Genomic DNA, 23,434 nt, shown 5'->3' on the forward strand with positions numbered 1-23,434 from the left:
CTCCTTTATTCATAAAAACTAGTCCCTCACAAATAGCAGCGCTGATGATAATGAAAGCTTGCACACACAGACATGCACAGTCATGCACATCTGAAAGGTGCTGAGAATGTGAAGCAGGGATAACAAAAGGGGCTGAGAGTAGAAGAAATGGAGGATTTTCTTTTAACAGGCTTTTACAGAAAGCTTATTTAATCTCATGCTTACTTCTAAATTAGGGGTGATTTGGCTGCCTCACGCAACGCAACCTCCAAAAATGTTTCCAAAATGTAGATGGCAAAGACAAAACACACTTATGGTTACTGCCCCTCAGCATCTCTCTCTTTGTTTAGGACCAGCTATTTTCTTTTGAGAAATCTGTCAGGTAATTTGTAACCTCAAGTGTATGTTATCTTAGAAGGTGTCTTTGTTTCACATTTTGGTTTAGCAGTTAAGAACACTATAGCACTTTTTAAGTCTCTGTAACTTTACTTTTAGGAACATATTCTTATTAATCAAAATCATCTGCTGGGCTTACAGACTGTTTTCTTTGCAGAATTGTTTTTGGAAGCTTAACAGTGTAATTCCAGGGATGATTTTGGCCCCAGTGCTTTAGAATCTGGGCCTGCAGAGGGACTTTATATAGCTCTTTGGGAGGAAGAACTTACACTGCCAATACATAGTCCTCTGCCAGAATTAGATCCTGATTCTGGAAACTACCTCTATTATTTAAGCTTCTGCTTAACTTTAAGCATGTGTACACTGACATGAATATTAAATACTTGAATTCTTTATGCATTAAGATCCCTAGAAGACCATTATTTGCTCAGGACACGGAGGGCCAAATATATGGACCAAGTATGGCAGGTGATGATATGGCAGTAGATTGTTGCTTGGAGAGCACAGCCAGTGTGCCATGCAGCTCCACCTTGTATGGTTTCCTCCATCCCCAGATGGAGAGGAGGCAATGAAAAGAGACAAAAAGGAGTCAGCTGGATGGGCAGAAAAGTCTTATTAAGATGTTGTGGTAGGCAAGGAATGGGCTAGTATTTGTTGCAAAGGTGGGTAATGTTCATTTTCAGTGAGGAGGGTTGTTTAGTCTGGAGAAAAGGAGGCTGAGGGGAGACCTTATCGCTCTCTACAACTGCCTGAAGGGGGGTTGTAGCAAAGTGGGTGTCCACCTCTTCTCCCAAGTAACAAATGATAGGATGAGAGAAAATGGCCTCAAGTTGTGCCAGAGGAGGCTTAAACTGGATATTAGGAAAATTTCTTCCCTGAAAGGGTTGTCAAGCATTGGACCAGGCTCCCCAGGGAAGTGGTGGAGTCACCATCCCTGGAGGTATTTAAAGGACGTGTAGATGTGGCACTTAAGGACATGGTTTAGTGGTGGACTTGGCAGTGCTATGTTAACGGTTGGACTTGATGATCTTAAAGCTTCTTTCCAACATAAATGATTCTATGATTCTATGAAATACAAAGCCTTTGATGTTACAAATCTTAGTGTATATGTTCTACCACTCCTCTGCCTTCCCTGCTGTAAGAAGTGATTCCAGGTATTGGTGATTGCTGGTGTTTTAACACTATCTATTGACTTTGTGCTGAGCTGTGTTTAATGCTGCTAAGATGTCCGTGTCCAAGGGTAAGTCCAGACATGTTCATAGTAGTGAGGAAGAGCAGGCCTATAGCCCACACTAAGTACAGCTGTCTTCTCTCTGCTTGAATGGGAAAATGATGAGCTTAGACACTCGGAAAGGGAAGCTGAGCTTTTCAAAATCATTTGTGGGATTGAATTTTTAAAGTTTTTCTGAAATCCCAGAAGAAGCTACATCTTGGAGGATAGGGTTTAGATTTTGTTAGGGAATAGAAAGCAAAATTAGAGTAGAACTAAAGTAATCACTCAAAAATATATATTTTTTAGGTTAAAGCCCTAAACCAAACTGTTAATTTGAAATGGATATATTTTAGTGTGGAAGAGCAAATATAAAAGCAATAAATGCTATAAATAGTTTACCCTGTACACCATGCTGTCAAATAAAACCAGAAAAATTAGGGACATTGGCTGGTTCCAAATGCTGACTCCACTTTTTTTGGAATCAAACAAAAATTTAATTTGTTGATATATAACAGGCCATGTGTGATAGCGGCAGGATTTTAAAAGTGACTTTTGTTCTGAAAGAAATGTGGGAGTAAAAAAAGCAAATCAGGCTCAGTGTTTAATTTCACTTTTGAGAAGAAGAAAATGAGAAAATTGAAGGAGGTAAAGTGCAAAATGCTGGGGACAAAGAAAGGCACAGTGTAGGCATAAGAAAGCACATCAGAAATCACAACATTTTAGATGTCGTTCTAGCAAAGGCCCTAAAATAAGGGGAAAAGGGCACATTGTTCAACAGGAAATTCTGATATGTTGAAACTCATTCCCATTCTGGACTAGCATGAAAAGACAATTATTTTTTTTTCCCAAAAAAAAGTTTTTTACAGGAATTTTCTGTCCCATATAGTTATGGAGAACTATAAAAACCAATGTGTTGTGAGTGACTCCAATGTCTCAAAAATCCAGACAGAAAACAAAGCTGTTTTTTTAATTCTCTCTTCAGTTTTGGTAGCTGAAACCTGTTTTACTTAAATACTTATTATTAGTTAATAACTGAATAATGAAAACAGCCTTTTCAGATACTTGAACAATGTATAAATCTAATTCAGAGGCTTCTGAATGAAAATGCAGACTTTTCACTGCTTCCAGGAGGCTTGGGCTGTACCTCAGCACTATAAAGGAAATTGCCCAGAGCAGCACACTTGCAGGAACTGCACAATGACCACTCTTCTTGCTTTGCATAAATCACAACCCCAAGGCAAGCCAGCTGCTGCTGGAGTGACTGTGAGAGGGGCACAGGTGTGCAGAGGAGGTTACTGCAGGGGACCAGGGCATTCACTCCAGAAAGTAACAGCTGCCTCATTCCCTTGGCAGGAAGAATAGCAAGTGCCTCATTCATGTCACAGTAACATTCAGGTTTGCCTACACTGCCAGAACATCTTTAGCCAGTTTTGCCCAACCCTAATGTGTTAGCTGAAGAAAAGGTACTATCCACATAAGTGACCAGGGATGGATTCAGCTTTAGTGTTTACCGTGTGTGTCTGTTGTGCTGGCTGGATGCATAATTTCCCATTACAGAGAACAGCTGGAGAGCTTACTCAGCTGACTAAATGTAGGTGTCTACTCAAAAAAAGAGGGAAATTGCCTTCTAGACTCCACTGACTCTGTTTACTAGATATCCATTGGTTATATGGGAAGCCTGGACAACTTACCTAACCTAAACACCTGCTCAGGTGTAGATACCAATAAATTGATGGGATCAATTTTACCCAAGATGTGCCTTAAATGACTACATAAAATACAACATATGTAAACTTTAAAACTGCTTAAAGTAAAAATAATAAATGTTTCTTTGGTTAGCCCTAGGGCTGCCCACTGAACATCTTAGACTATGGTTTTAAAAGCTCATTTAAAAGCTTATGATTTCTTGAAAAAACTTATGAAATGTCAATTTGTATCCTTCATCCTCATTTAAAACCTCATAGATGTATGTTCATGAACTGATCTTATCTGGACACTTAAGAGTGGACTTCTGAGTCTGAGCAGAATATAATGACAGTTTGCTAATATTGTATCTATCCTTGAACTTTGTCCTAGTCACCATCTTTTTATTATTCTTTACATCACTTTGAATATACGCTTACTTGTTCATAATGTGTCTCTGTGCAAAAAGGCTTGTTTAGGAAAGGATGTTCCTCTATGATCTAATCTACAACAGATATAAATATATTATGATTTCTTTTTCTATAGAACTATATGTATTTTGGAGAAACAAGATTACTCACGTTTGCTTCTTTAGCAATGAATTTTCTATCTGTGCTTTAACAAACTCTCTCCATGGCTGTTATGTTAAAATAATGCTCAGAGCGGAAGAACTGCTGTATCTACAGAGCTTTTGGTGGAAGTGCAATTGTAATTTTTGATTGTCTCATTTAATGAACAAGTAGCAACATCTTGTTGCCCAGATTCAGATCTCCTGTGAGCAACATCTGGTCTTCTTTAGCAGGCTATTGTAAAGGCCATTATTCAATTTTTTTATATGTTAATGATTTTGAATGCCTTCATTCTTCTGAAACCACAAAGCTATACATTTTTGCCTGATGACACTGCCATTTGCAGTATTGCTACTAAACCTGCCATGGCTACTAGCAAAATACGATATAACAGTGTTGAAATGAACTATCAGAAACCAAGTGTATGTAAAGCCAAGTGTACAGAAATCGCCTTCTTTCCAATCCAATTTTAGCATAGCAACTTTCTCTGAGGGAAGCTCCAGACCATTTTCATTTTAACAAATGGCTCTGAAATAGGAGTTGAAAGCCATTTAAATCTGTGTTGTGCACTACACGAGACAATGTTGTATAAAGAATAAAATCTTCTTGTTATGACATAACGACTATCTCATTAAAAATACTTGCAGTACTGAGTATCTGACAGCTTTCACTGGACAGAAGAGGTCAGATTCATTCAAGGAGTAATGAGTGGACCAATGGCTGTCAAACACTTTGTCACAGAAGACTATGGAGTTCCTCTATTTTGAAAGTACCCCTGATGTTACGGTTTTATGAATCTATTTAAAATCTGTTATTGGAATATAAGAATTTTTTCCTTTGGTCATTTCAGAATGTGTAACACTAAAATTGTGTGTTTGTGGGAAAATGATGCATGATGGGCTAGGAGTTTATTTACATGGCACCTATTTAAACTAAAGTCTGTGAGATCTTATGGAGGTTTATTACTGTTTCTTCTGCCGTCTGTGCATTGTCTTCCATCCCGTGTGTCATTCCAAACTGAGCAGCCTCCAGGGAACAGCACGAACTATTACTTTGTGTTGTCACCTAGTGTGCTGACAGGATGAAGAAAAATGTTTGGCACAGCCTTTCTTTGGTAACATATACTGATAGACATGAGTGTGTCTCAGTCAAGCTGTTCAACATTTAAATGTATGATTAAATATAATCACTATCCATATTAGGGCTGACAGTTTATGTTCTTTTTACAGGAAGTATTTAGTATCCTTTGTACTTTTCCTCATCAGTCACTTTTTGTTTTTCTAGTAATTCATACTGCAGTGGTAATGGGACAGGCCAGTTGGCTCAAAAAAAAAATTTTCTTCTTCAAATCCAAAATATAGTATTCTCATCAGCACATGAAAGGCGCCTTTCATGTTTGGGGTTTTACCTACTCATACCTGATAATATGGGAGCTCAACTCAAGGAGAGGGCCACTGCAGGAGAGAGGGGGGACTGCCAGTGGGACAATGGGTGCTTATTAGATCCGTGTTGAGTATATTTAGTTGGGTCTGTGTTTGGAGTATACATACTTGATTTGACCTTAGCTGCGGTCTTTTCTGTTGTGGATATTGTGCAGTTATTTTTGCTTTTTCCTCTTTGAAGAACAGAAGTGCCTAATAGAATAAGATAGGAGAAAATTCAAATGCAGGGAAGGCTGCATTTTCTCCATTGCCTTATTAAATATGAGAATAGGTATTTCCTCTTAAGTTCCAAATGGGCAGATCTATCCATGAAAAAAGAAGTATCTTATCAATATGATGTTTTTATAATGTTCCACTTAATCATATTTCTATGAAAGACAGTGATTGAAAAAATAAATAGGAAACCCCATCCTGGATCAGAGCAGATAAAGATGGACAACTTGTCCAGGAGATGAACTGAATTCTGCTCCTATCTGTATCAGATATGATATTACAGGCTTAAACTTGAATGCAAGGTGGTGCCACTCAGTGGAATAAGCTGAGAGGGAGCAGGAACTGATGACTTCAAATGTCTAGTACTAAGTGGATCCACTACCTCCTCTAAACCCAGCCCTGGCTCTGGGGAAGTTTCAGTGATTACTGAGTAAGGGGCTAATGAGTAAGGCTAAAATAGGGGGTGGATACCTCCCTCCAGCATTTTTCTCAGCTGGACCTATATAGCTACATTTTTCAGACCCTTTGCACAATACCTGTCACTGAATTAGGATAAAGATAATGCAACAAACAACATAACTCTGCATAGTTCTTGCACTGAGGAAGCTAGGGTTGATAGTAGACTGCAAACACAAAAGCTAAGGTGAAATGGCTTGCCAAAGTCACACAGTATGCCAGTAAAATAGATGGGAATAGGATCTAGACTTCATACTCTCCACCAATCCACTGTCTACTGGCCTGAGCTGCAGCAGCATTATTGGATGAAGTTAACCGATAATGTTTCTTCTTAGATTCATGAATCTGGGATACCATCAAACCCCAAATCGTGTTCTCACACGAGAATTAGCATTTTAAAACTAACTAAACACAATGCCACTAGAAAGAAATGATACCACATAGCTTTTGATTGGATTACAAAGCAACAGAGCTGGTAAAACATGACCTAACACTTCATCTCAGTGCGGCTTTGGTGAAACCAGTGGTACTTCTAAATCATACTCAGGAACAGCCAGCGGGGTGCTGATGAATTTTCGGTGGAAGGATGGTGACATCTAGTGGTATTGGTCTTCGCGCAGCCCTTCACATTATGTCTCAAAGCATGTTGCCACTAGTGCGATATGTTATTTTACATACTTAATTTGTTTGCTTTTCGAAAGCTTTAATATTTTATGCAGTATCAGCTTTTCACAAAATACAGTGGCCTCTGAATTTTTCTAACATAATTGCCCCATTTGTCGTTATACTGAAAAGCAAAAGTTGTCATAAAGGAGTGATTCTCCTGCAAATAAAGTGGTCTGCAAATAAAGCTGTATCATAAAACACTTTGCAAATATTGCAATAACTTAGATTTTTTTTCTCTCTAAATTCATGACTTAAGTTCAATAGTCACCTGCATCAGAATGATGTGATGGACTCTGTTTCAGTAGGGACTTAGCTCCAGGGAGTGATTTATCTCTCCTAAAAAAAAAGTGTTAAGGATGGAACAAATCACCCTTTAGGTGCTTTTCTCTCTCTGGCTTGGTAATTAGTATAGCCTAGGTGTCTAACTGTGACAGTTGAAAGTAGGTAAGATCAGTCATACTAAAATGACTTTGGTGCTTCTTTCTCATTCAAAGTCAATAAAGTCTCATCTGTTCAGTCATTGAAAGAACTGCTGGAAATGTGTCTTAAAGAGAAGTTTTGGACAATGAAAGATAAAAGATAGGGGGAAGCAGAGAAACCAAAGTACTAAGTATAACAGAAAATTAACCAGTGCCAGGGCTTATTTTTATTCCTGGAGCTCAAACTTATGAATTACTAACCTGCTGGACCAGCCTGTGATCTGGGCCAGCTGGATCCTCCCAGGTAGCTGCTGGGCATAGGCAGGGGACATTCCCAACAAGCTGTGTGTATGGGGAGCTTGTTTTGGGAGCTAAGACAGGTTCATAGTATGGAGGTATGCTGTTCGGTGCCAGTTGCTTTACTAGTACAGATGTAGTCTGTTATTCTAATGTGAGATGTATCAGTCAGATGCTCTCCAGACACAATAGTGGTAAGAGCTTATAATGTTTGTGATGCAGCTTTAAAAGCAACAAGGAACAGAATTTCTAAAAATTTTCAGTATACACTGACTCCTTCCTCCTTTGCCTTCACCTTTAGCTAGCCCAGTCTCAGGTTCATAAGTAGATTTGGTATTATATGTGATATGTAGTATAGGCCATTTTGTTGCCCATACAATTTTTCACCTATGACTGCACTGAGGCTATTGCAATCTAGAGAGACTGGAGATACGGGCTGACAGGAACCTCCTGAAGCTAAACAAAGACAAATGCAAAGACTTGCGACAGAATAACTCCCACACATCTGTACAGGCAGAGGACTGTCTAGTTGGAGAGCAGCTTTGCAGAAAATGTGCTGAGGGTCTTGGTGGACAATAAATTCAGCATGAGCCAGCAGTGTGCTCCAGCTACCAGCAGAAGACCACCAGTATCCAAGGCTGTACAAACAGAAGGGCAGCCAGCAGCCTGAGAGAAGTAATTCTTTCCCTTTGCTTGGCACTTGTGAGACAATCTGGAGTACTGTGTCCAGTTTTGGGCTCCCTGGTAAAAGAAGAACATTGACAAACTGGAGTGAATTTACTGGAGGGCCACTGTGGAGGGATGTTCAGTGTGTGGAACACTTGCCCTGTGAGAGAGGCTGAAGGACCAAGACTTCTTCACCTTGAAGAAAGGCAAGTTCTCTAAAGCTCAGGCAAGATCTGATTGCTGTCTTCAGGTACCTAACAGGAGAGGTTAGATAAGACAGAGCCAGACTTTTTTAGGAGAGGCACAGTAAAAGGATGAGAGGCAACAGGCACAAGATGGAACTTGGGGAATTTTGACTTGATATATGAAAAAATGTTTTTACCATGAGCATGGTCAAGCACTGGAGCAGAGACCCACAGGAACACTTGAATCTACACCCTTGGCTTGGTTGGTCATAGTGCTGAGCAACCTGACCTAACTGGCCCTGCTTTGAGTAGGAGGTTGGACTGGTGGACCCTGGAAGTCCCCTCCGGCCTGCATGCTTCTATGATGCTAAAAGGAAGCCATTTCAGAAGTCAGTAAATCAGCACTTTAAGGATATGTAGAAATAAAAAAAAAAAATCTGTAACTATACGTACTTATTCTTCTTTTTAGAAATACAGTCTTAGCAATCATTTGACTGTGAGTCAGTTGTGAGTCATTAGTCTGGTCATGTATTTATCTTATGGTCATCCTCTAGACTTAATCACCAAGGATTAATATCATCTGACCATATATATCCAAAATTTTGTACAGTTAGGGAAGACAGTCTAAATACTTTTCATGGTTAGCACTTGAGAATCTAAGCAATGAAGGTTCCCCTAATGTTCAGAGCAAGATGCAATTTTTTTAAATTAACAAATACACTGCTCTCAAGCCTCAAGCTATTGAAACTAAATGAATGATCCTTCAAGTGTGGAACATTTTGGTTGAGAAGGATGTGCATTTGTGCACTTTTCCATCATGGAAAAAAGAGACAGATTCAGACAGAAACTGAATCTGATGCTGCATTTAGAAATCTGTAGTCATCAGGACTTTCTTCTATGATTCTTTGGTTCTTTTTGCATGTTTTATACTGGTAAGTGTTCCCATTGACTTCTACATACTGGGTTTATTACACTTTTGAATATTACAGCTACACAGATAATGAAAGGTCCCTTTAATGACCCAGTCTCCAAGCTGGCTGGACACAGATCATACCCGGTCCAGAAAATGTCTCTTTCCACAGTCTTGGGTTTGAACTAGTTCAAGTCCACTGTGTGGATTTACCATGCCAAGCTGTATTGGGTTTGTGTGGCAGGGTTTTTTGGTAGCAGGGCAGGGTCTGCAGGGGTGTCTCCTGTGAGAAGCTGCTGGAAGCTCCCCGGGCTCCAAGTCGGACCCGACTCTGGCCCAGGCCGAACCCACCAGTGACGGTGGTAGCGCCTCTGGGAGAACAGAGTTGAGAGGGGAAACCTCCAGCGGGGGAGGAGATTGGGGTGTGAGAGGAAGAGGAGATTGGGATGTGAGAGGAACAGGAGACTGGGATGTGAAAGGAATGGGAGACTGGGGTGTGAGAGGAAGAGGAGACTGGGATGTGAGAGGAACCCCTCTGCAGATACCAAGGTCAGTGAGGAAGGAGGGGAGGAGGTGCGCCGGAGGAGGTGGATGCCCCTGCAGCCCGTGGTGAGACGGCAGGCTGTGCCCCCCCAGCCCATGGAGGGGAGTGGGGGAGCGGAGGCCCCCAAAGATGGCCGTGACTCCATGGGAGAGCCCGTGCTGGAGCAGTCTGTGCCTGAAGGGTTGCAGACCACAGAAAGGACCCACGCTGAAGCAGTTAGTGAAGAACTGCAGCCCATAGGAAGGACCCACATTGGAGAAGTTTGTGAAGGACTGTCTCCCGTGGGAGGGACCCCATGCTGGAGCAGGGGAAGAGTGTGAGGAGTCCTCCCCCTGAGGAGGAAGGAGTGGCAGAGACAGTGTGTCACGAACTGACTGGAAGGAGGGAGGGGTAGGGGGAAGGTGTTTTAAGATTTGGTTTTACTTCCTATTATCCTTGCTTTGATTTGATCTGTAGTAAATTAAATCGATTTGGTTTTTTCCCCAAGTTGAGTCTGTTTTTTGCCCGTGACCATAACTGATGAGTGATCCCTCCCTGTCCTTGTCTTGACCCACGAGCTTTTCCTTATATTTTCTCCTCATCATCCCACCGGGGCTGGGGGAGGAGGAGTGAGGGAGTGGCTTCATGTTGCTGGCTGGGCTTAAACCATGACACAAGCATGGCAGCACACTTCCCAATGCCACACCAGTTGAATGTCTGCAAAGAGCAGACCCATGCCTTCAACTCTGTGCCATCTTCCTTAAGTGCTTCTCAGGATGGTAGAAATGGCATACAATGCAGATGGCAGGATACTCTTCATTTAGCACACTGTATCCTTCAGATCCATAACTTCCTTAGGCTTGTAATAGCCTGCAATGAAGTTTCAGGATATGCTGCAAGGCCTACATTTTTGCCTGCTGGTAAGAAGCAGCTCACTTGTGAACCTGGAGATATAGAGAGGATATACTAGAGATTCAGTCTGTGGTGGCTGTCTGCTTTGGGTTTTGATGGGTATTGGAAAGTCTGCTTTTTTCCTACCTGTACTTTCCACTTTCTGAATTATCTTTTGCCTGTCTAAAATAAGTGTCTAAGTTGGTAAAACAGAGCTTACATCATGCAGATTTAGGAAATGAGTGGTTTGTTTTTTTTTTAAAGTGGCAGAGAAATGCTTGATCATCAGCCCTCATTTACCAAAAGAAGTTGATAGTTTAATTATGGGACTTAAAGTTACGTGTCCTAGTTTTGGCTGGGATAGAGTTCATTTTCTTCTTAGTAGCTGGTACAGTGTGGTGTTTTGGATTTAGCATGAGAATAATGTTGACAACACAATGATGTTTTAGTTGCTGCTAAGTACCACTTATGCTACATCAAGGGTTTTTCAGTTTCCCATGCTCTGCCAGCAAGCAGGGGCACAAGAAGCTGGGAGGGAGCATGGCCAGGGCAGCTGACCCAAGCTAGCCAAAGGGATATTCCATACCATAGAATGTCATGCTCAGTATATAAACTGGGGGACTTGGCTGTCAGGGGCGGATCACTGCTCTGGCATCAGTCAGTGGGTGGTAAGCAACTGCATTATGCATCACTTGTCTTTTCTTGTTTTTTTGTTTTTTTTTTTTAAATGATATTCCTTTTCATTACAATCATTATATTTTATTATTATTATTGCATTATATTTTATTTTACTTTAGTTATTAAATTGTTCTTACCTCAACCCACAAGTAAGGGGTTTTTTTCTGATTCTCCTGCCCATCCACTGGGGTAGGGGGAGTGAGTGAGCGGCTGCATGGTGCCTAGTTGCTGGCTGGGCTTAAATCATGACATCAGGTTTCAACTTTTCCGTTTAAACGGCATGAAAAGTTTGGTGTCCTCAATACTATAAGACAAGAGAAAGTAAGTGGAATGCCTGCTGTTCAAATTCCACCTTTGTGACACCTTTTAAGAACAAACATAAACACTTGCCACCTCAGTAATACCATATTATACTAATATTTATATACATTAGCTTTCTTCTGCAACACTTGCCTTCTTCATCCAGTCCTTCAAACTGAGCCGTCTACTCATCAACCTTCCCTTTGCGTGACCTTTGGAACACTATAGCTGACGCAACAAATTTTCTCATAAACGTGTACCTCTTTCACCAGCTGAATATTGTAATTGTGCAAATATATTTCCTCCAGTCAATCAGCTTGTTTCTTTCAGTTTACACTAATTTCATAATAAAGGTTTTTCATTTAGCACTAAGTTATCTCAAAGAGTAGGGGTTAAAATTAGCTGGATTTTCTGCACATACAAAACAGACATTGGGAAAATTGCATGCAATGGCCTGAAACAGCACATATGGGATGCCCCCTAGTTAGATGTTCCCCAAAATGCATGGAGAATATGTAAGATATTCTTTTGTAATTGCTACAATAGCACTGAAATACTATATAAAACTGAATAAGAAATCTAGTTTTCCCAAAGGATTTCTGATTTTTCTTAGCTAATGGGCATTAATGCAGTGAAACTAATCTTTGTCAAAGCATGTCTTCAAGATAAGCTTTTATCTTTATGGCACTATGAAGCCAGAGTGGTCTTAAATGTCATCACCATTTACAGCTGCCCTGCTGTAATGGCATCTAAAGCCACAGAAGGCAGAATGTACCTGTGCATCTTTTGAATTCCCAGTTGGGAATTCACAAATTCCACATTTGAAACGATGTGGGGGGCTTTCATTAAATTCATCTGGACTCTCAGCTCTCACATGAGAACCAGAAAGTGGTCCAACTTTGAAGTTAATTCTTCTAACAGTTTTTGCTAATTAAAGGGAAGCTTTGGTCAGAAACACATCTTTCTCCCCGCCCCCATTTTTATAGTCCTGTAACAAAGGTGCTTTGATTTTGCTTTAAATGGGGGGTGGGGGTAGGGATCTTTGATCTATAGATGAACACAGGCAATTTTAGCTCCAAAGGAATTTGTCTGAGAAAGTACACTAAAATAGCAGTTGAAACATAATGCAAACTTAATTCTAACTGGTGCTGTTTGGAGTGCTATGTAGTTCTAGAAGCACTTTAATTTTGAAGGATGCACAGTGGAAGACTTCAGCCTGCCATATACATTTTATATTCCTATAAAGCTATTTGGAAATCTTATAAGAAACATGCCTTTGTCCACAGATTTCAATTAGTAAAGATGATAATGGCTTTTCCCTACTGCATATATCTATGCTACGAGTTACTTTAAATTATCAACTGGCAGCTGTTGTTGTAACATATAATCTGTTTTAAAATAAACTAAGGATATAAGTTATAAAATAATGAACATCTTTTCAACAGTTAATATTGTGTCTATTGCAGTATTGCAGTATGTGAAATTTTACATGGAGCATGCAGTCCCACTTCTGTTACCTATGCTGGCAAATGCTATAAATTGTACATAAAACAAAAAATCTGTAAACATAGAAATCTCATATGAAACAGGTGGGAATAAGATGACACCCTCTCTTTAGCCAGAGAGAGACACTGAAGTATGAATATGACATTGTCTTTTTCTCCAGTGAATACCCAATATCAAGCTTGCTCTGAAAAATAATGAACATTTAAACTTTTAAAATTACTTCTAAAGAGAGCTGGGCCAATAAGAGGGTGAAAAGATCTTCTGGAGAGATCTATTCCTTCCAGTTTTGAAATACCCCATACACTTTGGGTTAGTCTATTAACTTTGGCAATAAAAAGGCAAGTTCCATTACTAGTCAGACATTTAGGCAGGCAGGAGAGGGTAAGGCAAAAATTCTTTGCTGGACCCAGCCCTGAGTCACAAACATAACATATGGCTTGGTAGGGAATTAAACCTTAACCAATTAAATCTGGAGATATTCCTGTTTGGTTGAAATCTGGTTCTCATCTGCCAAGATGAGGACCAAGAAGAAGGGATATGCCTCGTCTAAAATCTGTCCCCAGATTAAGAGAGACATTGGCTGACTCTGTAGCTTCTGCAGAAATTTTAAAATAAAACTGAATTGGTTAGAAGAATAATTTGAAAGGCATGTTGTCTGCCTTGCACCACTAACCTAAGAGTAGAGTGTTGGTCCTCTCTTCAACATACTGAGAAGTACATTACAAAATGAAGAACCACTTTATTTATTATGCAGGCGTAGGATGTGATGTTTAGTACAATGGAGCTTCAGTCTTCCTCTGAGTTCTTGAGATACTATTACATGAGGAATACTTGGTATTCATTAGTAACTTTGTTTTTCACACCTCTAGAGACTCTTTTCACTATAAACTTTCCAGACCTGATTTCTAACCTGTTTTCTGGTGTACCTTTGTACTGCCTTTCTAAGAGAACTGGAATGAAACACCATCAATCCTCAGCATGCCCTCAGATGTGCCAAGGGTCTGCCATCACTGCTCTATGACTACAGTATCTTTTGTTACTCGGCCTACAACAAAACCCATGTTTAGCTTGTGGCTCCCTTTTGAAGTTTCATAATTTGAAGGGCTTCAGTCTCACCATTACCTCCTTTCTCTGCCTTCTAAAATAAGAGACAGATAAGGTACATGGTGCCACCACCAAGACACAGGTATGGAAGAAACAGCTTAGCAGGTGTGAGGGCTGAATCCTTTCCCAGAGGCTGGAGATCCAGCAGTGACTCCTATGGGACACAGAGCAATCCCGCCATGGCCAGGTGAAGCAGACTCAGACCTCACACCTCCTTCTGAGCCTTGGATAAGATATGCCTTCATTATGTGATCCCTGTGATCCCATTTGGGCTGTGGCTGCACTTCTGGTGAGTGTTACTGAAGAATTGTGTGCACTTAAGCAGTTTCTACACTTGTATATAGGAAATACCAACCCTGCCCAGTAATTAATGTCTATGCAATCTCATCTCTGAGTGAGTACATTTAACGTACTTTGTCTCAGAGTTTCAGAGGCAGAGTAATTTCTGTGTCATTCCTTCCCATAGAGTAAGTTCAATAAGGTGAAGTGCACTAGTTTCTGAACTACTTTTGGGCTTCAAACTAACCCTCTCCAATGACCTTCATGTTGGAACTGAGATGCAGGGTTTTTTTCTAGTTTCAATTTTAGATTTATTTTGAGGCTATGGCATTCTCTTTAGCATTTGTATTGAACATTTTAGGCAGGGTATGAGTTTTCTAATCCAGGCTCTTTTTAAGCATTCATTTAACCAACACAAAGATGCTCTGGGTTTATAAATTTTGGATAATTTGGATATTGTGGATTATCTCAGTAAAGAAGGAAAATTGATCTTTTTTGAACTGTCAGTTTGATTTTTCAAACTGAGACATCTATGGCTGGATAACACATTTTTACCAAAAGCTTATGATGGAACTGTCAGCAAAGCTTGCCAGTACCTTTAACCAGACTGTCTATTGGCAACCAGACTGTCTATCTTTTATCCAAGTCCTTGCACCTCTTACATCAAGATGAATGATACTACAATGTACACCAAGCAAATAAAATTGAACTGTGACCAGGATATCAGTAGATAGTTCAGGGATTTTAAGTGTAGGTTAAAGCATACCACTGGTTCCTGACACCTCTTATCTAATGTTATAGTCAGTATGAGCCTGCAAGAAACATTTAAAGACTTTGAATAAAGTAGGGAAAATAAAAATGATCCTTTAAACATTCACTTACTTCATCACTTATATTCAGTTTCTATATTGAACTTCTTGAGGGTTTAAAATATCCTATGCAAAAGGGTTCAAAATACCCTATGCAAAAGTGTTCACGGTGTTGTACAATCACAAGGCAGGCAAATCTGATTTGACAACATAATGGAAAAGGTTTTTAACAGTGGTAAAATGTTAGTAATCCTGGTGTATGTAATACAGTCCCTTGTATGAAATAATGGGTACAGTCTGGTCACATATCCCTAAGACAAATGCAAAACTGGAGGAAATGCAAGAAAGGGCTGTTAAGATGATCAAGGAAATGGAGACCTGTCTGCGTGAGAAGAGCTTGTTTAGTTTCTGTCAATGAGGACCGAGAGGTGATATGACTGGTCTCCATCAATATTTTAGAAGGCAAACATTGGAGAGGAAGCAAAGCTAATTAAACTAAAGGACAATGTTGGCACAACAACAAGCAGGTATAAATTGACCATGAATACATTTAAGCATGAAATGAGAAGAATATTCCTAACTACCAGAGGAAACAAATTTTGAAACAGGAGATGAGGCAGCAAAATGCCCAAGAACAGTAATGGTAATTTTCCATAATGTTTGTGTAAGTTTATGACATTGCTGGCTGTGAACACAAGGGAAGAGATTCAATAGCTTTACCTTAGGCATATTTGGCCAGTGCCCTTTGTCAATCAAAGGAAAAACAGGCTTCCAGATGCATTGGGAGACTGTAGTATGTGGGATAAGGAAAAGGAGGGAGGTTGCTCCTTAAATGGTCAGTCATCTGATCTAAGGCCTTGTCCTTTCATCCTGGTGAAGGCAGTGGCTGGATTCAAAATTAAACATCCAAAGTTTAAATACTCACTACTTAACTGAGTTGCAACTTAGCATTTAAATCTGTCTTTTATACAATACCCTGTGAATCTTAACTAAAGGGCAGCTATTGTTTACCTATGCATTAGCAGTATTTTAATCTATATTTTATTTCCTCTTAAAGAAGACAATGGTTTTATATTCTATGTTCCTTGAAAATGTCAGCCCAAACATGGGGTTTCAACCTTTGTCATGTATTCCAAAAATTGCTCCAAATACCATTGTAGCCCTGAACATCAATTCAGCAGAAAGCTAAGCTGAAGTTAATGAAAGGGAGCAGATTATCTGGGATGTATATAATGTGTCTCCTGTCCCAATTCCACTCATAATTTCCTCTCCCACCCCTGGTCAGTCTGAATGTTTCAGACAGTTCAGACAACACAGAAATGTCATGGAAATACAGAAAAAAAACATCTCCCCAGAATACTGCGAGTGATCAAGTTAAAAAAAAAAAGAAAGAAGAAAACTTTTAAGAATAATAAATAGTAAGCTTCATCTGTCCACCAAATAACCTCAACTTTTCCAAGTATCTCAAACATAAAAATGCACTCATTGTAGCACTTCTTGCAGTGTCAGTATGCCAGTTTTAGCTTATTTCCAGATTCATAAACAAACACCATAACAGATCATATTTTAGCAGAGTTGAATTTCTTTATTAAGCCAGCTTCATAGGTTTTACAGTTTCCAGCAAGCTGTTAGTTTACACGCAGTGCTGTGGGTACCCACTACCCTGTAAAAATGAGTCTTTCCCACAGTATAACGGAGTTACGTTAACAGATGCATGCAATCAGGCTGGCTTGTGCTTCTCATGCCCTGGGCCGAGTCATGCATGTTCAAATGTCCACATTTTGTCAATAAATTATCTCATCTTTCTGCTACAGTTCTTGGTTTGTACAAAATCCTTTGTCCTTAGTAGGGGTTCGGTACAGGAAAGGGTTCAATCTATTTTTTTTATTTTAGAGAGGATTTATGCCTGTTACTTAGATTGAGTGGGCGGTCTTTCAACCAGCGGGGGGTGGGGTGGGTGTGTGTGGCGGGTGTGTGTGAGGGGGGTGTCTGTGTCTGTAATTATGTCCTGAAGACGAGCACGTAGAGAATTGGTTCAAAAATGCCGTCTTATCGAATGAAGGCCCGTAGGGGCTCCTTCTCTGTGCAACACAGCCATCCGGTTTGAGATCTGGGCCTCCCTCTGACGTGTGGACTGGTGCCGGGGAGCAGGGCCGGGCCCGAGCCGGGCCGGGCCGCCCCTTCACGGAGCGGCGCCAGGCGCAGCGCCGGGCAGGGCACGGCGACAGGAAGCCATCGCAAGGCGCGGCACTTCCGGGCCGCCTCCCGCTGTGCATCCTGGGAGCTGTAGTTCTCGTCCCCGCAGAGGAGGTGGGGCATCTGTGGCGCATGCGCAGAAGCTGCGCCGCGCTGCAGGGCTGAGCGGGGCCGTCCAGTCACACGATTCCCCCAGGGGCCCGCCCCTTTCTGTCCCGGCAGCACTCTCTCTCAGAGGAGCCTGTCGATTGGAAGGTTGGCTCATTCACGTGGTTCCCAGTGACCAATCAGGTTTTTCAGTTGCTGACGGCCGCCCTTCCGCTGCCTTGCAGCCCTGCGAAATGGCGGCGTCCAGGGGGCGGCGGCTGCTGTGGCAGGGCCGGTGCTGGTTCTCGCAGACGGAGTCCGCTGGCCCCCCGCAGCCTGCCGACTCGCTCTACCCGCCCGTAGTGGCTTCCGCGACGGCGAAGAGCAAAGCGGCCAAGCGGCGGCGCCTGGAGCATTTCTACCAGCAGGTGCACGCGGCGGCCTCGGTCGAGGAGAAGCTGCGGCTCTACGGGCAGCGGCAGCGGCCCAAGTACATGGTTTACCCGCAGACCTTCGCCCTCAACGCCGACCGCTGGTACCGGAGCTTCACCAGGACCGTCTTCTTGCCGGGGCTCCCCCCGAGAGCGGCGCCGGCAGCCGTGAAGGCCCCGGGATTGGTGGCGCCGGAGGCCGCCAAGGCCCCGGAGCCCGCGGCGGCAGTGGCACCCGAGGCCGCCGAAGCCCCGGAGCCGGGAACGGCAGCACCGGCCGCTGCGAAAACCCCAGAGCCCGCGGCGGGAGAGGCGCCGTGCCTGGATATGGGCGAGCTGCGGTCGCTCGCCTGCGATGCCCTCCTGCAGGAGAGCTTCTACCAGAACAAGAAGCGGCCGTTCCTCTACCGCGATCAGGATCACACGCCCGGCCCGTTCCTTACGCAGCTCGTCTCCACTCTCGCTGCTTCCCTGTGCGGTCACAACGCACTGCTGGCTGCTTCCTCCCTTGGTGTGGAACGGGGATGGGTGGGAGAGGGGAGTGGGAGCTCGTGGGTGGTGGGCCTGGTCTGTGAACACGGCAGGAGTGCCGCTGGTGTAGCGGAGTTGTTCAGACCGTCACTAGTAATTAATCTCGTCTCCATAGTCCCATGTGGTGCGAGTGGACTTTGATTTTTCCGTTTTACTGCAGCTACACAACATGAATTGGGAGGGTTTTAAATGCAAAGGGGCAATCTCTATTTCTCTCTAATCCTCTCTTCTGTTTCAGATCTAAAACCTGAAGTTCACTATTACTGGCATCATGGTGAGGAAGTTGTTGTTCATGGACATCGAAAGGGTAGAGTTGATCCTGTGCGATTTCAGATAGATGATAAGCCGCACCTCCAGATCCGTGTACCAAAGCAGCTTCCAGAGGTGTGGATATTTTCAACAGCAAGTTAATCGTGTGCATTTTCACTCATGTTTCTGGCAGCCACTGAAACCATGCAATAGGTAGTATGTGGAGGACCTGCTTAATCAGGCATGTAAAACATTTGTGCAGTTTTCAAGTCTTAATGCCCTTACTACCTTGTCGTGGTGTAAGGGCTTTGTAGATGTTGAGACACTCTTCTGAACTTCAAGTTGGTCATCTTTGTGCTTTAGATAAAATGCATGTTGTTACACTTAATTAAATGGAGTTTTTAACTTATTTAATGCTTGTAAGTGGAGGCAAGAATAAGAAATGTGGTGTGAAACGTTCTGTCCTCAGTAGAGGATAAGATGAGAGAAACAGAGAAGAAAAAAGTGAGTAAGAGAGAGCACATATAATCCGAATGTGAGCTCTGTTACCTGTTAGTACTGCTTAACAGTTGTTTTCTTGAATGCTCAGTTTTGTGGAAGCTGATTCAATATTCTAATCTTTTTCTTCCAGGTTTATAGAAAGGTAATTTTGTAGCCTCTAAAGTTTTCTGTTGACCAGTTTCCACCAAAACCAGAAAACTGTGCTCCACTTTCTGTAATGCTGAACATTTCTTGCTAACTTAGTTGTACAATTTGCTTAGGTTAGTACCGTCAGATGTTAAAAACCTTGGCATTTTGGAAGAACTGTCTAGGCAATCAAAAACGTTACATAGTGCAAAACACTGAATACCTGTAAACTCACTCTGCTGGTTCAAGTTAGTTTATTGACTGCTGCTAGAAATGTTTTTGCCTGCCTTCTACAGAAGCAGATTCTGGTTTTGAAGATAGTACCAATTGGCAGCATTGTTAGTTCCATTTCACACTGTTTTTTGTGTATTGCAGAAAATTCAGACATCAATATAAGATGCACGTACTAGCACTCATCACAAGACAAGAAATTGTGTTGCAAAAAATTAATTTCAGTTAAAGTTATATATATGGTGTATATAAGCTAGACTTGCACCTTCTGCTGTCTGACCAGAAAGTGGCATTTTATGTGAGGCTTGATGTCAGAAACATGACTTACGTCAATGGCTTTTCTTCTGCTTTCTTCAAGATTGTACCGCTGGAGTCAGATCTTGGAGATGTTCCAGTTATTGATCACAAACCATCCAAACTGCCATTGTTCAAAAAGCAGTACGAAAACAAGGTATTTATAGGTAAGACTTTCTAGTCATGAAATGTTAACTACTTTTTTTGCGTAAAAACCCAAAACAACAAAAAAAACCCCAACCCCAAAACGAACAGCACCCCTCTGACCTTTCCTCTCCCATCAACAGAAAAAAAATTTGAATATTTTTATATATAACTATACTGTATAAATATACATAGTATTTAAATTTCTGTTGAGATTCCATGTCAGTTAGGCATTGGGGAGTAGCATCGTCCTATGCATATAGTACTCTCTGTCCAGATTCACTCGAAGGAGTTGGGTCGAATAGAAAATCAGCAGAAAACTGACTTTGAATTTTGATACATCTCCTCAGAGCCATTTTAGTATGTGAACTCTTGCCTTTTAGAGCTGGGCAAGACCTCCAGTCTCACCCAGAAATGGAGGAATCTCAACATTTATACAGACCTACAATAGAGGTTTTAACCTTCTGTTGTTTGGAGTCTGATAGTAATGTTGTGTTTGTATGTGTAATTAAGAGTCAGTCAGAGAATGCTCTTAATTTTTTTCTTTTTGGGGAACACAGGATCAAAGGTAGCAGATCCATGCTGTTATGGACACACCCAGTTTCATCTTATTCCTGATAAGCTAAACCGGAAGAGGTTTATGAGAGCAAATCTTGAGGATCAGATTGAAGTTGTTTATCGAGCTAATGGTATTGCAAGTCTCTTTGCCTGGACAGCAGCACAAGCAATGTATCAAGGTGAGAGAGTCAACTTGATAAATTCTTCCTCATGATGAATGCCTACTGTAAAGTTCTCTAACATTTTGTCCCTGCCACCTTTTTCTCATGCTTTTTCTTCTGAAGACCATCCTTTAAGTGGGTCTTTGAAAATTTAATTGAACCAATGAATGAAGCAGACCTTGTTCAAGGGAGTTAGTTAAGACTTTTAGTGCTTTCACTTAGGGAGAATTAATTATGCAGAAAAATACTTTTCACATATAAAGCTAAGCCTGTGCAAAACCCTCAATCCTGCATTCACTTGCTCACTCCACATTTGTTATGGGGAAAGGTGGTAGATACTGAACAGTTTATTTTTTTTAATTTTTTTTTTTCTGAAACAGCTATGTTGCTTAGCCCTTTGTTTCAGAAATGTCCATTCTATGAAATTACAGTCAGTGAAAGCAAAATGTCAGCAGCCTTACTTTAGGATTTTATGCCTGTGTTTGTCTAAAAATCCTAGAAGACCTGGATGGATAGACAGATGAGATCAGTCTTTGCTTATTTATGTAAATATAATTGTTATCTTATGTACTAGAAGATACCTGGTTTGTAGTTTCACTTGTGAAACAACACGTGTAAGGAAATCCTTTGATTGTGATGTGTATTGCTGGATCTGCATCAAATTTTTTATGTAATGAAATGTTAGAAAGCTTGACTTGCTTTGTGAACATAAAACATTGAAACCAAGTAAGTTTTGGCTTCAAAGCTGGTTACAGTTGTAAGCACATTATGAGTTATAAGGACAGCATGATTCAAATCTATGAAGTTTTTTCTTTGTTCTGTAACAGTTTCTAGCGGTGTTCATTGCACATGATACCAAATATCTTTTAAGAATATTACTGTGTGTGCTAGGACACATGCATAAATATGTAAAGAAATTTTTTTAAAAACTGTTAATGCTCAGCAGGGCTTGTTTGAAGCATTAATACTTACTGATATAGCGTGCTTGGTGTTCTCTGGCTGGTTGCTATAGTCAGTTATGCTCATGCATACACATGCATGCCTCTGTCAGGAACCAAATGTTCACTGCCCTGTGAGAAGCGTGGAATTGCCAAAAGACATTTCCCCTCAAATCACTTGCACGACTTGGATGTGGTAGTAACTTACATAATTTCGAAAAGTCACTTGGCTGATCAGTGCAGGGTTTGTATCAGTCAGCAGTAGGAAACCGTGTACTAAATGCACATATGTCACTGTGTCCCTGATCTTGGAAATATCCTTAATTGGTGGTTGCATTTTAGTTAGTCTGTATGAAGAATGCTTGTGTTGCTAAATTTTTCCCCTACTAAGTGGCTGCTGCAATTCCCAATGTTGTTCTGCATTTCAGGATTGGGGTTTAGATGTGTGTGCTGATAGAAATTTCAAGTCCTGTGTCACTAGTGTTGTTTCTTTATTTTGTAGGATTCTGGAATGAAGCAGATGTGACTCGTCCTTTTGTATCACAGGCAGTAGTGACTGATGGAAAATACTTTGCTTTCTTTTGTTACCAGCTAAATACTTTAGCACTAACTGTAGAAACTATTCAAAATAACCCTCGGAAGAATATCTGTTGGGGTACAGATAGTAAGCCATTGTATGATGTTGTGGAAAATGGTAGTGTGAAAGGCTTTAATGATGAAGTTCTGCTTCAGTTGGTTCATTTTCTGTTAAACAGGCCAAAAGAGTTGTAAATCATTAACAAATAAAGTGTTCCTGTTTATGTGCCTGGACTTCATTGTAACTCCATGAAGTACAGGCTGGAATATGCCTTGTTCTTAATAAAGTATTTGTCTAGCAAACACTATATACATATTTTGTGATATTTGGGCCTTATTTCTTTATGTTAAATGTATGACACTGTACACTGAAAAATAAATGTCTAGAATTACTTAATGTCTTTTGTATATTTACTGTTAGAAGTGTATTCCACTAATTCAGAGTCTTGTGAATACTTTCTTGTAGCAGATATGTAGCTCTCTGTTGAACTGTCAGCAGCAAAGTATGAAATAATATGACCATCTGGTTATGTTGCTAGGTAACTGCTGTCCTGATGTTCAGGACCAGTGAAAAATTTCTGATTTTGTGCCTGAGAAGAAATTGATTCTCTTAAATGCTTACTCATTCTAAAGAGAAAGTGAGCTCAGAATAAAAAGTGTTTCTTAAAAGTGAATGGTTGGCAATTTAGTTACATAGTAAGGGAAATTTTTAGACAGTTACTGAGCAGTAGTAAAAACATGATGAAAATTCCTTCCAAAGATTCTATTATGAACATGCATACATGTTTTTAAGCTGTCACTTCAGGAACAGAGAGACCTCTAAAATCTGTTTGGAATCTACAGTTTTCTCTTTAGCTTTGGACCTTGATTCCAGCTGTAGACATGTGATGTTTTCATTGCTGATACTGGGATGTCTTACGGCCGATAGGATCTCTGATTAATAAGATACAAGATGTAAGGACTGTTTAGGAATATTTAGTTATCAACAAAGTATATCTGGGTTTGAGGTAATTAAACATGCCTAGAATTTTATGAAGTTCTGTACCCTGCAACTGACCGTTTTGGAATTTTCCAGGGCTTGTCTTAAGAGTCAAGTAGTTTGTTTTTAAAGAGAGACTATTGAATCATACATGACTGTTGTTGAAATACTTGCCTGCACATTCTTCAGCCTGACCAGTTGGGGATCCTGCTTCCCATTGTAAACTGGCTTACAGAGTATTTTGCTAA

At 40.9% G+C, this 23,434-nt stretch overlaps 1 protein-coding gene across 1 annotated transcript; it reads left to right on the plus strand.

Annotated features, from left to right (window-relative positions):
- Positions 1-17,689: 17,689 nt before the first annotated feature.
- On the plus strand, positions 17,690-22,600 carry MRPS30 (mitochondrial ribosomal protein S30). The gene is made up of 5 exons (XM_075020512.1): positions 17,690-18,409; positions 18,668-18,813; positions 19,895-19,997; positions 20,535-20,711; positions 22,134-22,600. Exons 1-5 carry the CDS (start codon positions 17,722-17,724, stop codon positions 22,400-22,402), a joined length of 1,383 nt encoding a protein of 460 aa, XP_074876613.1. The 5' UTR covers positions 17,690-17,721; the 3' UTR covers positions 22,403-22,600.
- Positions 22,601-23,434: the final 834 nt, after the last annotated feature.

This window comes from Buteo buteo, chromosome Z, assembly GCF_964188355.1.
Source record: "Buteo buteo chromosome Z, bButBut1.hap1.1, whole genome shotgun sequence".
In the NCBI taxonomy this organism is placed as follows: Eukaryota; Metazoa; Chordata; class Aves; order Accipitriformes; family Accipitridae; genus Buteo; species Buteo buteo.